At 36.0% G+C, this 17,325-nt stretch overlaps 1 protein-coding gene across 2 annotated transcripts in view; it reads left to right on the top strand.

Moving 5' to 3' along the window:
- Positions 1–17,325, top strand: part of SCAPER (S-phase cyclin A associated protein in the ER) — a 400,216-nt gene that overhangs the window by 78,817 nt on the left and 304,074 nt on the right. For both annotated transcript variants that reach the window (XM_043921754.1, XM_043921755.1), the window contains exons 6-8: positions 3,769–3,869; positions 7,184–7,300; positions 11,058–11,218. In XM_043921754.1, the coding sequence (XP_043777689.1) occupies positions 3,769–3,869; positions 7,184–7,300; positions 11,058–11,218 (379 nt within the window). The remainder of the gene's footprint in view (positions 1–3,768; positions 3,870–7,183; positions 7,301–11,057; positions 11,219–17,325) is intronic.

Below are 17,325 nucleotides of genomic sequence, written 5' to 3'. Positions count from 1 at the left end.
CCTAAATATGCATCAACTGAAAGTGAATGAAAGAAGTTGTGTTTACGCAGTTATTTAGTTATAGAAAGAAATGGAGTACAGATGCATGCTACCAGGTAGATGAGCCTTGAAAACATTCAGTTTAGTTCAGTTGCTCAGTCGTGTCCGACTCTTTGCGACCCCATGGACCATAGCACACCAGGCCTCCCTGTCCATCATCAACTCCCAGAGCCTCAAACTCATCTCCATTGAGTCAGTGATGCCACCCAACCATCTCATCCTCCGTTGTCCCCTTCTCCTCCTGCCTTCAATCTTTCCCAGCATCAGGGTCATTTCAAATGAGTCAGCTCTTCGTATCAAGTGGCCAAAGTATTGGAGTTTCAGCTTCAGCATCAGTCCTTCCAATGAACACCCAGGACTGATGTCCTTTAGGATGGACTGGTTGGATCTCCTTGCAGTCCAAGGGATTCTCAAGAGTCTTCTCCAACACCACCATTCAAAAGCATCAATTCTTCGGCGCTCAGCCTTCTTTTTTAGTCCAACTCTCACATCCATACATGACTACTGGAAAAACCATAACCTTGATGAGACGGACCTTTGTTGGTAAAGTAATGTCTCTGCTTTTTAATATGCTGTCTAGGTTGGTCATAACTTTCCTTCCAAGGAGTAAGCGTCTTTTAATTTCATGGCTATAGTCACCATCTGCAGTGATTTTGGAGCCCGAAAAGTTAAAAGTTAGCCACTGTTTCCATTGTTTCCCCATCTATTTGCCACGAAGTGGTGGGACTGGATGCCGTGATCTTAGTTTTCTGAATGTTGAGCTTAAAGCCTTTTCACTCTCCTCTTTCACTTTGATCAAGAGGCTCTTTAGTTCTTCACTTTCTGCCATAAGGGTGGTGTCATCTGCATATCCTAGGTTATTGTTATTTCTCCTGGCAATCTTCCAGCTTGTGCTTCATCCAACTCAGCATTTCTCATGAAAACATTATGCTAACTAAAAGAAGCCGCCTTGAAAGACCACATATCGTATGATTCTGTTTATGTGAACTGTCCAGAACAGGCCAGTCCATAGATATAGAAGGTTGATCAGTGGTTTCCAAAGGCTGGGGAGAAGGGAAAATGGGGAGTGACTGCTAAAGATTTCTTTCGTGGAATGATGAAAATGTTTTAGAATTAGTTCCATAATTCTGTGTATATATGATGCACAGCTCTGAATTGCATAATTTAAAATGGTGAATTTTATAGTCTGTGAATTATATCTCAATAAAAAATTGAAGGAAAAAAAGCCTGTATCATGCAAATTCTTCTAGAACATAGAAAAATAGAGAATTCCTTTTAGCATAACCTTGATAACCAAAACTCTTACGAGAAAGGAAAATATAGGCAACACTGAAGTACAGATGCATAAGTCCTAAACCAGATAATGATGTATTGAATCTAGTGATTTGACAATTGGACAGTACATTACAATCAAGTTAGGTTCTTTGCAGTCCTGCAATGTTCCTTTAACATTTGAATATTAAATTAATGTTATTTACCAGATTAGATGAGTGAAGATGAAAAATGATATGATCGTGTCAGTGATTTTGGAAAAATACTTTGTGAAATTCAGCACCCATTCATGATAAAACTAGTAAACTGAGAATAAAAGGGAACATCCTTAGTGATATAAGGAATCTTCCAAAAATTCTAGAGTAAACATCAAGCTTAATGGTGAGATGTTGAGAGCTTTCCTTCTGAAATTGTGAATGAGACAAGATAGGCCACTTGTGCCTTCAGCCTTGTGCCAGCACAGGAATAAGAGAATAAGACATAAAAGATATGAGACTTATGGAGAAAAATAAGTATGTCATTATTCACAGATCACATATATGTGTATGTATACACACACACACACACACACACACATAAACACACTTAGGAGATCCAGGAAAATCAACGTTAACTGAAAAAAAATTTAAAGCAACTACCATTTATTCTAGTCTTGAGTCTAACAAAAGATATGTAAGACCTCTACACAGAAAAATACAATACATTATTGAGACACACTGAGTAAGATAAATATATAGAGCTATAGGTCTGTAAAGACTAGAAAAACAATGTTATAAGAATTTCAGTTTTCTTTCAGTTCATCTATAAAATCAATGCAAATGCAATTAAAATTCTATTTTTTTTACCCTTGAGAAGTTGACAAGCTGATTTGAAAATTTGTATGGAAATGCTACAAGGACTGAAATTAGCCTCAACAACTTTGAGGTCAAAGATAAAGTTGGAGAATTTACTGGGTTTTGAGATTTATTTTAGAGCTGTAGCAATGCATGATAATTTACTACTGGTATAAGAATAGACCAGTGTAACAGAAGAGATACTCTAGAAACAGACCCATGCTTTAAAAGATAATTTTGGAGAAATCTTCCTGACCTTGTGATAGGAAAAGAATACTTAAAAATGACACAAATAATATCAGTCTTTACATAAAACAGTCGTAAATTAGACCACCTTAAAATTTGGAATTTCGGTTCATCAAAAGATTCCATTGCATTAGGAGAGTGAAAAGGCGAGCTTATATGTGCTGCACATATAATCAACAATAGGCACATATCCAAAAGAAGTTCTTCTGCACATCAAAAAGAGAAAGACACTGGAAAAACAGGATGAGTCTTGAATAAGCACTTTACAAAGAGATTGGGCAATAAGCATATGAAAAAGTGCTGAGAATTGTTAAATCAGAGAAACACATACTAAAACCAAAATGAAACCATTACAGCCCCATCAGCCAGAATGGCTCAGGTTAAAAACACAAAAAGAAGACCCAGAATGGACAATTCCAGGTATAGATGAGGGTGTGCAACAAGTAGTGTTCACATACACTGCTGCTGGGTGTGGCAACCACTTTGGAAAACAGTTTGTTACTATATATGCAAGCGGAACATAGGCTTACTCTGTGACTCAGCAATTACACTCTTGATCATACACTCAACAGAAATAATACATATGTGCAGTGAACATGTACATGAGTAATAGCATTTAACTTGAAATATCCCAAATTTGGAAATTACTTCAATGTGCATCAACATTAGATTGTATAAATATTAGGTAAATAAATATTAAAATAAATACCAACCAATAAATTTTGATAAACTGTAAATTGGGTAAATAAATGTTAATAGAATACTGTTCAGTAGTGACCTTGGAATATGACAGTAAGTGAATGGCAGGTACATTCTGCATTATGGATGAATCAGATAAACAAATGTACGACAGAAACCACAAAATAATACATAGTCTATGAGTTCATTTTATGAATTTCAAAATCAGGCAAAATAAAACTATTAGAAGTCAAAGCAGTGGTTACTTTGGAACAGTGATTTGGAGGGGGACATCAGGGAACTTTTATTAGAGACTGATAGTGTTAAATTTTTTGTCTTGGATGGTGGTTGCATGAGTCCTTACTTTGAAATAATTTATCAGTACATTTATGTTTCATGTACTTTTCTGTTTATTAAATATAGCACTAAAAAGATTAAAAGAATATTCAGTTGAGAAAGTCTTGAGAAGGAATATCAATACCATCTCTTAGTCTTTAGACTGTGAGCTTCACTAATTTCTTACCAAACAGAATGAAAATAACCCCCACCTTCCCAGATATCAGTAGGTTTTGCTGCTTCCTCAGTGAGGAGTATTAGTGTAAAAATTATTAATTCCTAAGTCCTTTACTCTAAAATTTTTTTCTTGGAACTCTTTAGTTTCAGAATGGAATCTAATGGTTTGTTGTTTGTTTTGAATTAGGAGGTGCTGATGATGCTGGATAACTATGTAAGAGATTTCAAAGCATTGATTGATTGGATTCAACTTCAGGAAAAGCTAGAGAAGACAGATGCTCAAAGCAGGTAATGAATTCTGGTCTTTATATTTATAGCAGCTGGCAGATTCTAAAGCATTTATTAAAATTGACAATGAACTTGACCTCAGCTTAACTGGAAACTTGTCTAAATCTAAAAGTTGGGAGCTGCATTTCTCAAGTTCAGTAACAAGTATTTTATTGGGTACCTACTAGTGCAAGGCACTTTTTATCTTGTACAGAAATTTAACTGCTGAGTAAGATACACTTACTGCTTTCACCAATTTGTAGTCTAAGGGTGGGATAAAATAGAACCAATTACCATGAAAAAATTGTCAATATTATAGGTGTTCAGAGGACAGAGTCATATCTCCGTTGGAGAATAGATCAGGAAAGATTTTGAGGAGGTTGTAGAAGTGTTTTTAAAAATGTGATGGACTTTAATAAAGTTGGGCTTTCAGATGAAGGGAATAAGGACAACTATAGAAGTTCAGAGTGCGTGTGAAGTGACAGTAAAGTAGGGAAAAGTATAGTATTTCTTCTTAAGGTAGTAGGCAGTGAGGAAAATTGATGAGGTTAGGGGAATAATGAAAGATCAGAGCTGTTTTAGAAACCTTCGTTTGGAATCAGTCCCAGTGCTAGGCTCTGGGACTGTTGTGATTAAGAAAACAGACGCAGTCCTGCCCTCAGGAAGTGCACAGTGCATTGACGGGAAACACTGAGGCTGAATACTTATCAGTGTACAGAGTCATCCCGAAGAAACATGCTATACTTTGGGAGTAAATAAAAGGTGCCATCAACCAGTTTGTTAAGCCCAGGAGGATTTCCCCAAGGAGCTTATATTTCAGTGAGGCAGAAATACCAAGAAGCAGTTAGCCTGACAGGGAGAGAAGAAAAATGTAATCCCCGGTAGAGGTGACAGTATAGGGTATCCTGGAGGTGCAGGAGAGTGCAGAATAGTCCAGGAGCTCAGAGTTCAGCAGGGTCGGAGTGAATAGAACAGGGAAGGAGTAGCATGAGATGAACCTAGAGAGGTAGGCCGAGACCAGATTATGTAGGATGTGATCAAACTTTAGTGTTTACTTTGGGCCATAAGGGTTTTTAAGTAAGGAAATTACATACAGGCTTGTCTTTTTCCTTTACAGATCTTTCTGACTGTAGTGTGGGAAGGTTGAGATTCAGCAGTGTAGTTTGTAGGTTAGATGCTGGCTACTCTGGCTCGAGGAACGGCAGTAGGGAGAGCCGAGAGATACTCCGGAGATGGATAACCACCTGTATTTAGTATTGTTTTGGTTATGTGCACAGGCAAAAGAACAATTTGCTATTTAGTTTAGACTTATAAGTGAAGCCTGAGCTTTTGTGAAGTGGGTCAGTTCACATGAAGCTACAGTGATGCCCTTTTACCTGGAGAGAACAGGCCTAGGCTGCTTCTTTTCCTTGGATTTAACCTTGGTTCAGTCTCAGTGAGTGGAACCACCCTCTTGAGAAGGCATCTTTTATCCCGTCCTAGTCTGTCAACCCCAAGGGGAAACCAAGAGAGTGAAGGCATCCCAAGGGACAAATCCAGAAAGTCTTGGTTCCCAGGAAACCAAATTCAAGGAAACTAGTTGTCTTTGCAATAAGCAGTTTCACCCTTACCCCTTGGTAATAGGTGATTAGATCGGGTGGGAGTGGGGGATACATTCTTTAGTGGGGTTGAACCAGATCATCATGCTGATTTGGAATTGGTGACTGTATTGCCCTTGAAAAGATAAGCAGAGGAAATCAGGGTCAAAGAAAACAGAATAGATGTACAGAGAGGGCAGAAATGAGGGAAATCATCTGGTCTTTTGATGATTTTGAGGGTGTTGCTTTAAAGCCTGCCTCTTCCAGACCTAATCCTCATGAGCCACCTTGAGGATGTCCTTATCCTTGTAAGTTTATATCCTTGCAATAAATCTTTTTTTTTTTTTTTTTTAGCTTAATGAAGTTTCTGTTCCTTGTATCCAAAAAGGGTCTGTAATGTAACTGTCAATGCATTATAGAAGCTAACTAGTGTTTTTTTTTTTTTTGCTTGCTTGCAAACTCCAGGCTAGCAGTGGCTATGTTGAAGATTATAGTGAGAAAGACTCTGAGGCCAACTCCAAGCTTAAGAGCTATGCCTATCCGAGCATGATGGTTCAAAAATATACCTGAGGCAACACTTAAAAAAAACACATTTTATTTATTTGGCCGCATTGGGTCTTAGTTGCAACATGCAGGATCTTTCATTGTGGCACATAGACTTTCCAGTTGCAAGGTGTGGGGCCCCAGAGCGTGCGAACTTCAGTAGTTGTGACATACTAGCTCTCCAGTTGTACACGGGCTTAGTTGCTCCAAGGCATGTGAGATCTTAATTCCCTGATAAGGGATAGATCCCATGTCCTCTGCATTGTAAGTCTGATTCTTAACCACTGGACCACAAGAGAAATCCCTGAGGCAACTTTTTTTACCTTAAGAACTTTCCAGCATTTCTGTTCTTTGCCTCCTGAGGCAGCTCACAGATATAAAAAGCAACCTTTATTGGCAGACCAACTTCGTTGGCATCTTTCATTCATCATCTCATGCATCAAAATTTATTTCCCATATGATTTGGCAATAAATTATCAAAAGCTTTAGATTTTATTTGGATAAACATCTATATGAATTTTCTTGTTTTGTAGTAATTAGTATCACTTTTTAATGAGAGAAGAAATTCACAGTCACTAGATTGAATAAAGAGGAAGAGGCTAGGAGATTTGGAGGGTTATGCAGGTCTGATTGAGGGCATAGGGTAGAGAAGATATTGTTTGGGGAAATTTTTTTCAAGTAGAGATGATGCATCCTATCAACTGATTGGTGTGGGGCCAGTGAAGAAGGAGGAATAGTTAGCTTTTCTAGCAAAGAACAGTGAAATGTTTATGATGTTGCTCTTGTGGGTGAGGTAGAGGATGAATGTGTATTCTTCAGTTTAACCCTCAGCACTGTCTTTCTGTCTTGATCTCTGCTCTACACTGTTAGCTCTTCAACAACACTGGATACAAGTAGCCAAAATTAGTACCATTACCTTTTTAATGTATTTATAGCTGGGTGTATGGAAGCTTTTAAAATATAAGTAGTTTATGTCATGTCTTTGTAACCCCCATAACCTGCTGTAGTGGATGGAAAATCCTGGACTATGCATCATCTGGAATTATTTACTGGTAATATGGTAAATAACTTTCTGATAGACAGTGTACCAAGGAAAAATTGTGATCTGCTTATGTTTTCATGCACTTAATAACAAAGAGAAAAGATTAGATTACCCTACCACCACTGCCGCCGCCTCTTTTCTCTTTTAATCTTCTGTGTGTCTTGAATTGGCAGACCGACTTCGTTGGCATGGGAAGTAAAGAAGATGTCCCCAGGACGTCATGTGATTCCAAGTCCGTCAACAGATAGAATAAATGTAACATCAAATGCTCGAAGAAGCTTAAATTTTGGGTGAGATGAACTCAAAAAAGGCTACTAAGACTTGCATTATAGTAAATAAATTTTTTGTGGATAATATACTTGTATTATAAAACTTGCATTTCACTATAAATATATGTTTTTGTTTATGTTTGATAAAAAGTTAAAATTCAGGAGAGTAAAGTTTTAACTTTTAGGAAGTATATTATGTTCAAACATAGGATCCCAAAGTTAAAACTCAGGAACATATTTCATGCTAAATGATTAGTAGCATGAATTGTCAATTTTACAACAGATGACCTAAATATATCATAAACTGTGTTATATATCATATGGACAGTAATATATCTATACATTATAATCTTATCAACAGTTTTATAATTGCTATTTTATGCAGTTGTCTTTTATATCACATAAGAGAAGACAAGAGTTATAAGAACAAATGTTTGTGTTGTCTTTTGTATTTACCTACATAGTTATTTACTTTTGGTGGTTCTTTTTATCTCTTCATGTGGATTCAGGTTACTGTCTAGTGGCCTATCATTCAACTGGAGCTGTCTTTAATATATCTTATTAGGCAGGTCTGCTGGTAGCAGTTCTTCCCAGGTTTTATTTATCTGAGAATATCTTAATTTATCTTTCAGTTTTTTGAAGGCTAGTTTTGCTCTACATAGAATTATTGATTGAGAGTTTTTCTGTTTTAGCACTTTGACTATGTCCTCTCACTGCCTCCTGGCTTCCATGGCTTCTGATGAGAGATAAGGTGTTCTTCTTTCATGAGATACCTCAGTTCTCTCTTGGTGCTCTCAAGGTTCTCTCTTTGTCTTTGGTTTTCAATAGTCTGATTATGATGTATTTAGGTGTGGAGTTTGTAGAGCTTTTTTATATTTGAGGATAAATGTTTTTCATCAAATTTGGTAAATTTTTGTCCATTATTTCTACAGATACTCTTTCTGTCCCTTTTTCTCTCTCCTCTCTTCTGGAAATCCCACTCATACTGGGATTGTGTTACTCATGATGGTGTTCCACAGTTTTTGAGACTCTGTTCAAATTTCTGCAGTCATTTTTCTTTGTTTTTTGGGTTAGATAGTTTCAATTTATCTCTTTTTAAATTTGCTAATTCTTTATTTTGCAAGCTTAATTCTGCTGTTGAGCCCCTCTGGTGAATTTTTCATTTTCATTATTGTACTTTTCAACTCCAAAACACCTATGTAATTCTTTTTAAGTATTTATTTGTTTGTTTATTTGACTGCGATAGGTCTTAGTTGCAGCACGTGGGATCTTCAGTTGTGGTGTTTGGAGTCTACTTCCTTGACCAGGGATCGAACCTGAGCCCCGTGAATTGGGAGCACAGAATCTTAGCCACTAAACCACCAGGAAAGTCTCTGATTATTTTTCATATTTGATTTAATTTTTATTGATATCCTGTATTTGGTGAAACATTTTTCTCACACTTTATTTTTAGACATGGTTGTGTTTGTTCTTAAATATTCTTTGAACATATTTATAATAGCTCATTTAAAGTCTTTGTCTAGTAAGTCCAGTGTTCAGGCTTCCTTCAGGACTTGTTTTGGTTGCTTTTCTGTTGTGTGTCTGTGAGTAGGCTGTACTTTCCTGTTTCTTTGCGTGTCTTTTGTTAAACATTGGACATTTAAACAGTGTAGGGTGATAGCTCTGGAGAGCAGGGTGCTGCACTCGCCAGGTTTGTGTCACTGGTGGTGGTGGTTCTGCTACTGTCTGTTTGTTTACTACTCTCTTGAACTAGTCTTCTGGAGTCTGTGTTCTTTGTTATAGTCACTAAGTCTCTACTTTGTTATCTTAGTTGTCAGCTAATGATTTGACAGAGATTTCCTTAAATGCCTTGAACCAATAAATCTCCTAGCTCTTTTCTAGTTTTATGTGTGATCAGCATGTCTTCAGTGCTCTGGAGTTTACAGTTGTAACTTTGCTCTTAATTCCTGCTTCCCCAGAGCCTCAAGGGCAGTCAGAGGTGAGAGATTAGAGCTGTTGCAGACCTTTCCTGAGTTTGCACACAACCCAGTGCATGTGTATGGTCTTTTTGATTTCCAGGAATGTATTAGAGCTTTTCAAAGTCCCCCATGGACTTCTCATTCTCCATCTTTGCCTTTTAAGTTAGCCTGTTTGCCCAAAATGCTGTTGATACCTCTGGCACCTATGATGTTGTTCGTGGAAGTTATCACTGTTGTTTTCCTTAAGTATCCATAGCAAAATTAGCTTTTAAAGATAAATATCTGTTTGGAGTCTAGTTCTTTAGAGTGGATCTTAACATGTGTAGTGTGAGGGTCAGTAGGTAGTTTGCTTGGTCAGTTATCTTGGTTCTGTTAAAACTTACCCTTTCTTCATGGCTTCTCATTGCTCCTGTCTCCATGTCCACAGTCAGTTTCATCTCCTGTTACTGCTGGGACTTGTATATATGTATATTATTATTAGATTTTCAGTGTGTTAAAATTTTTAATGTTTATCTTTTGTTCTTACACTATGACCTTCTTTAAGGCAAAATGTTTGTCATATTTTCTGTATCCCAAGCACCTAGCATTGTACTCAGCCCTTAGTAAGAGCTCATTAAGTGTTATTCAGTAGAATCAATTTTTTGCTTTAAATGAGATTATTAGATAATATTGCCCTAGGTGGACACCTAGGTTGATGAACTTTGGAGCCTTATAATAATTGAACTTTAGTGGAGTTGGGGAAAGATATATAAGCAAATAAAAGCAAATGTTTGTATATTCAAGCACCATTTTAAGAGAAATTCCCCTATAATGCATTCCATTGGTCTGTAGTGCAGAGAGTCTTGTATGGTGCATGGTTTATTTTAACACTGAAAGTCTTTAATGCATGCATAATAAAATTCTCATGTTGATCTTCATGTGTTGTATCATTGAATTAATTGACACCCTTTATTATCATCATAAAATTATAATAAAGCATGCTGAAAAACTGTGGCTTATAGGCAGACTTTAGTATATATACTCACTTCTCTTCTTACTGGTTGAGTTAATTGCTTTAGACTCTGCAGTTAGTTACCAAACTTGTTTATTTAAGTTGTCTGTATTTTAACTCATAACTTAAATATTAAGTAAACCACTAAAATATGAGTATAAAATGAGTCATTGTTTCTGTGAAAACTAAGATGAGTTTTTGGGAAGCTTTGATAAAGTGAATGGTTAAAGTTTTGCTGTCAAATGAGGAGTGGATAGGACAACTATAAAAGCTTGGAGAGATTATTAAAGTTGAGAAGAATTGTGTACTTAGATTATTTAATAGTTGTCCCTAAATTATCACTCCATTTCAAAAAACCCAAAATTGGACATTGTCAATGAGGCATCATACTTGAGGTTCATGTAAGAAATAATACAGGTGAAAAACCCTGTTTTAATAGTGCCTGTGTTGATATATGGTCAAATTAACGGACATTCATATTATTAATAGATAAGAGTTTTAAATGAAAATAAAAAGTTAAGGGTATATGTGCAGGTATATGTGCATATTTTTTTAAGATTCTCCCTTTCACTGAGGTTTTCTTTTAAACTGAATTAGTGACAGCTTTTATATTATGTTTGTTCCCATACTATATGTTATGCTGGACTAATGAAGTATTAGTCCAGGATATTTATGAATACGTATGCCTTCAGTTGCTCTGATAGTATGTTATCCTGTATGTGTGGATATACATTCACACATATAATTCATTTAAAATTTAAATATACTAAGTATATACTTAAAATTTTAACCTATATTTATTTATTAAATTCAGTCATTTTCTCCATAGGGGTTCATCTGGCGCAGTGGCTGCTCCGCGCCTGGCTCCCACAGGTGTCAGCTGGGCTGACAAGGTGAAGGCTCTTCATACAGGCTCTGCTGCTTCTTCAGATGTAGCACCTGCCCAGTCTTGCCCACCAGCGGCAGTGCAGAAGCCTTCCCGCAGAAACGGCAAGTGGTTCTGAATCAACCTTTTTATGCAGCAGATAAGTGGATTTATGTGGATCTATTTATTTTATTTGAAATTGGTCATAGTAGCATTATATATTTATCTGGGTGCATCATTTCTGTGATGTTAGGTTGCTTTAGTTAAAATCATAAAATAATCTTAAAAAACTATATGAAAACTTAGGAAGATCATTCTAGTCTCAAGTTTGAGATGTCTTTTGTCTCAAGTTTGAGATGTCTTTTGTCAATTCATTTATTAAGATCCTTTATAACTCTTTTGACTTAAAGTAGAAAAGAAATACAGTAGTTCATCCTCTACTTTAAAATATCATGCCAGTACTTCATTAATATTTAAATACTATTTAAATGCATTTCATTAATATTTTAAATACTGAAATAATATCCTGTTTATCTTTACTCATGTATCTTGTTTTCCATACCATCAGAATAAATAAAGGTCAAAAATAAATAGAAGGGCCATTATTCTAAAGATCCACCTTTATTTATTCCATAGGGGTTTTCAACATAAATTCAGGGTGGATTTTTTTAAATTTTCAGCTACATTAGGTCTTCATTGCTGTGCGTGGGCTTCCTCTAGTTGTGGCCATTTGGGGGAGCTACTCTTCATTGCGGTGTGCAGGCTTCTCATTGAGGTGACTTCTCTTGTTGCAGAGCACAGGCGCTAGGGTGCAGGCGCTAGGGTGCACGGGCTTCAGTAGTTGTGACCCATGTGCTCAGTACTTGTGGCACGTGGGCTTAGTTGCTCCACAGCATGTGGAATCTTTCTGGACCAGGGATTGAACCGGTGGCCCCTGCATTGCAAGGTGGATTCTTAACCACTGGACCAGCAGGGAAGCCCCGGGGTAGATTTTTTTTTATATATACATTTTTAGAGACTTGGATTTTAGAGTGATAGTAAGAAATAATGAATTTGTATTATGAGTTAGAGACAACTTGAGAATACTGCTTTCTTTTCTCTTTGATGAAAGATCTGTTTGGAGCTTTTTGGTTCATAAATGTTTTATTGGATATAACAAATGTAATGCAACAGCTTCATTACTGATATTGTGTTGTTTTTTCCATTTTGGTCTCAGTAAGATGTATTGGCTTGCTTCAAACATATGCCTTACTTTTATAGAATATATTGCCTGTGCTTTCTCTATTGAGAAAGTAGAAAATTGAGAGTAGGCATGAGTTCTTTCTTAGGAAAAGGTAGAAAAATGTATAATCATAAAGCTTAGTGTCTGTATCTTGAAAGGGTCTGAGAGAAATGTATTAAAAAATCAAAACCACAAGAAATTATATTGGGTTGGCCAAAAAGTTCATTTGGATTTTTCTGTAAGATGTTACAGATGTATCATAGTTTTGTTTAAAGCAGTATTTATGAGTGTGACTCATTTGGTTGAAGTGAAATGATTGATCTGAATTATGGCTAGACTGAAAAATAATATTGTTAATATACCAGGGAATTTTGTTTTTGGCCACTTTAGTTTTTCATTTCAGGGTTTTGCTGCACTGTTGTGCACTGTGAGCAAGCTCCAGGAGTTGGTGATGGACAGGGAAGCCTGGTGGTGCTGCAGTTCATGGGGTCACAAAGAGTTGGACACGACTGAGCAACTGAGCTGTGCACTGAATTATGGTGTATAACTTAAGTTTAATTTATAACTGCAGTAGCTATAATACTCAAGTTTTTAATAATATGCTATAAAGTTGGTTTTTGTTAAAGATGACAAAGTGAGCACAAACAGTTACCTTTACTTTGTCCCCAAACTCAACTGAAATGATATGGAAGGACTTAAAGAAAAAGAGACAGGAGAAGAGATGATATGAGCAAAATTTGGAAAGTTGGAAAGTAGAAAGACCAGTGGTGACATTTGAGTAAGCTAGCTGAATTCTCAGCTCTGAGAATGGGCAAAACTGTCAATGTCAGGCAATCCAATTTGTTCCATATAACTTCCAAAAGATCAAAAATTGGTGTGAGCAGGTATCTTTGGACGTGAGAGTATAGATAGGGATTATAAGTTAAGAAGAATCTTGAATCTTCCTCAATTCTTCATTACTCTGAATAGTAGGATGAGAGTAGATGTGTCTTACTCACCCCACAAAATATTGGAGGTTCATTCTCTTGAGAAGGTACAGAAGATAGTATTTGACCCAAGGGATACCAGCTACATTGAAAGATGGGAGTATTGTATTGAAAATAAAGAAGTTAAGTGAAAGACTGTTCATAAAGTTAAGACACCTCAATCTTTCTTCCTCTTCATACCCTCTCCTCCTACTGAACTGTGAGGTTTCCAGATCAAAAGAACCCATACCTGAGTAACTCATCCAGGTCTGGTATGCTGCTGCTGCTGCTAAGTCGCTTCAGTTGTGTCCGACTCTGTGTGACCCTATAGACGGCAGCCCACCAAGCTCCCCCATCCCTGGGATTATCCAGGCAAGAATACTCGAGTGGGTTGCCATTTCCTTCTCCAAGGCATGAATGTGAAAAGTGAAAGTGAAGTCGCTCAGTCATGTCCAACTCTTCATGACTCCATGGACTGCAGCCTACCAGGCTCTTCCGTCCATGGGATTTTCCAGGCAAGAGTACTGGAGTGGGGTGCCATTGCCTTCTCTGCAGATCTGGTATAGATCATGAGATACTGGTCTTTGAGGCTGATTCTATAATTGGATGAATGTCTGGTAGTTTTGGAAGACTTTGGCAATTTGAAGCTAGGTTGTGAATTGTAGTAGATTGTTGCGAAAATGGGTCTGGACAATTTCTCTCATCCATGTGCATGCATACCATTCCCACTGTCAAGTAGTAGAGTCTGTTTTTCTCCCCATAAGTCTTTGGTTGGTCCTGTGACTTGATATGATCAGTAGAATGTATGTGGAGTGACATTAGTAAATTCCCAGCGTACCTGGTAAAGAGTCCTTGCAGCGTCAGTTTTCTTGTTAGAAGCCAACTGCCCTGTAAAGAAGCCCAAGATAGGCTGCTGAATAATGAGAGACCATATGAAGAGAAAGTGGCCAGGGGAAGAACTATCTCAAGTCAGTAACTAATATCAAAACTGTAAGAATGTGGTGAGGCTATCATGCACTCTGATTTCAGTTGAATAACCCTAGCTCACACCACGTGGAGATGAGAAGAGTACCCTCTATACCTCCCCCACAAAAACTGAGCACTCTTCAGATTCCTGACTCAAAGACTTTCATGGAAATAAGATGATTAGTATTTTAAGATGTTAAGTTTTAGTTTTCTTATATAAAAATAGTTAATGAGACTATCCCCTGTTTGAATAATAATAGGTTATAGAAAGATAAAGGAAGAAGCCATGAAATAATTAAAGAAACTTTTGTTTAACATGAAGATAATAAGCTTTAACCATAAGGGCCATTCATTAAATGTCCAGTATAATGGATGAAAGTAGAGTGACATCAAAATTTGTTGGGAAATTTATGAGTAATACCAATGATGAGAGGCTCTAAAAATAGAAAAGAATCAGTTTATATACAAATGACCAAGAATCAGAATTGATTCTGAATCAATAAAAAAAAATCAACTTTTGCAGAATTACCAGAAGCCACAAGAAAATTGAACAATGTCTTCAAAATTCTGGAGAAAGGTAATTTCAAAGCTAAAATCCTATGTCCAGCCAAATTATCCATTAGATGTGAGAGTCGATTAAAGACATTTCAAACATGCAAAGTCTTAACTTTTTTTTTTTCCACTTCATCAACACTGTCACTACTACAGACAAGAGGCAAAGGTAATAATTTTGTGGTGGTGATCCCAGGATGTTTGCAGTGTGCATGTCTAGGGAGCAACCAATCCAGATTTTTTTATGGTCACAGTGCTCTGTAAGAGAGGAATCCAAAAAGATAAGTGAAATTCTTAAAGCAGCTAATGTGGTTGCACATGTTAGAAGAGATTTAAAATTTTAAGAGACTTGGTATTGAATTAATTCTAAGTCAGTAGAAAATACTGAGGTTAAATCATGAAGAGATTCCAAAGTTCTATCACTTTATAGAATAGAAAAAAATATAAAGAAAATAAAGAAAATTTAAAAAAAAAAAGAAAAGAAATAGAATACAGAGAAGAGCATAAGAGGCACACACGTAAATGGAGTCTGTGAAGAGATGGAGTGAATGGTGCAAAAGCAACATTTGAGGAGGTAATAATCACTGAAGATTTTCCCAAACTGCAAAAGACATAAAAGTCTTATATTCAAGAAATGCTGTAAACCTCTAAGTAGGAAAAATACAAAATAAATCTCATCTAGATGCAATATACTAAAAATACTAAAAAAAAAATACTAGAAAATCTTTGCAAATAATCAGAGTTTAAAAAAAAAAAGACTTTTCAAAGGAGCAACAGTAAACTCATAGCAGATAAAAGCCAGATGAGAGTAGAATGATATCTTTAAAGGGGCTGAAAGAAAATAACTGGCAAGATAAAATTCTACATCCAGCAAAAATAACCTTCAAAATGAAGGTGACATAAAGGTAATTCTAGATAAATAAAAAACAAGAGAATTTGTAATTAGCAGACTTACACTGAAAGAAATGCTGCAGAGCTCCTCAGGTGGCACGTAAATGATCCCAGATAGAAACCCCAAAATACGCGAAGGAATGAAGAACACTGGAAGGAGCAGACATGTAGATAACATTACATGTGTATTGACTGTATGGAACAATGTCTTGTGGAGCTTGACATGTATGTAGAATGAAAATTCATGACAATAATTCAAAAGATAAGAGCAGAAAAATGGAGTTTATATTATCTAGGTTCTAGCATTATCTGCTGCTGCTGCTGCTAAGTCGCTTCAGTCGTGTCCGACTCTGTGCGACCCCATAGATGGCAGCCCACCAGGCTCCGCCGTCCCTGGGATTCTCCAGGCAAGAACACTGGAGTGGGTTGCCATTTCCTTCTCCAATGCATGAAAGTGAACTAGCATTATCTAGGAAGTTACAAAATAATTTGTATTAGATATAAGTCAAGGATGTGTTATAAACTCAAGAAAGCAAAAAAGGAGAATAAAAGAATGTTCAACTAATAATCCTTTTGATTAATCCAGAAGAAAACCAGAGAAGAGGAAAAAAGAAACACAAAACAGATAAGACAAATAAAAAACAAACTGTAGTGTATTAGAAGTAAATGCAGTTCTATCAGTCCCTACATTAAATATAAATGGTCTAAATACTAAATTTTAAAAACAAAAATTATAAAGCCATATTAAAAAAATAAACCCGTATTCTACTTACAAGAGATGTACCTTCCATATGAAGACATGGAAAAGTCAAAAGAAAAAGACAGGGAAAGATGAAAGATATTCTATACATACCCTATTCAAATCAAAACTAGTATTTTTAGAATAACCAGACAAAATGGAGTAGATAGGAAGCATTTTAAAGAGAGATTTTTTTTTTTTAAGTACTAAAGAGTCATCTCATCAGAAAGATAAAGTAATTCTAAATTGCTTTAGACATAAACATGTATATATACATATCTTTAAAACATATAAAGCAAAACCAGGCAGGAGTGAAAGGAAAAATTGAAAAAAGTCTATATTTATACTGGGAGATTTTAACATAACTATCTCAACTGATAGTATATATAGATAAAGATCAGTAAATATAAAAATATCCAAACAACTTGATTAGTTAACTTTATGTAATTGATACATCTGACAAATAATGCTTTCTCTTTTCCATTCCGATGGACTCTTTTCCATTTCAGTCTGGAAACTTTTTATTGATATGTATTTTAGTTATTGCACTAATCCTCTGTTCTATTTCTAATCCATATTTTCTTGAATATATTAATAACAGCTATTTAGAAATTTTGTGTCAGAGAAGTAAAATGTCAGAACTATCCATGGATTTGTTACTTTGAAAAACATTTTTGGGGAGTTTTCGGGTTTTTGTTGTTCATTTATTATTCAGTTATTTTATTAGTATGCAGCTATATTTAATTGAGTGTTTAACATTGTGTAGTAAAAGTTACAGGGGCTTTTTCTAAAAATGTATTTTTTTTATGGCAAAAGAGAACAAACAGAGCACCTTAATCCTGTCAGGGTTGCCTTGAGGTTTTATTAAAGTTGATATGTTTTAGTTTTTTCTTGTTC

The sequence above is a fragment of the Cervus elaphus genome, chromosome 13, assembly GCF_910594005.1.
Source record: "Cervus elaphus chromosome 13, mCerEla1.1, whole genome shotgun sequence".
NCBI lineage: Eukaryota > Metazoa > Chordata > Mammalia > Artiodactyla > Cervidae > Cervus > Cervus elaphus.
The sequence above is the reverse complement of the archived record's forward strand: the minus strand, read 5'-3'. Positions and strand labels throughout refer to the sequence as shown.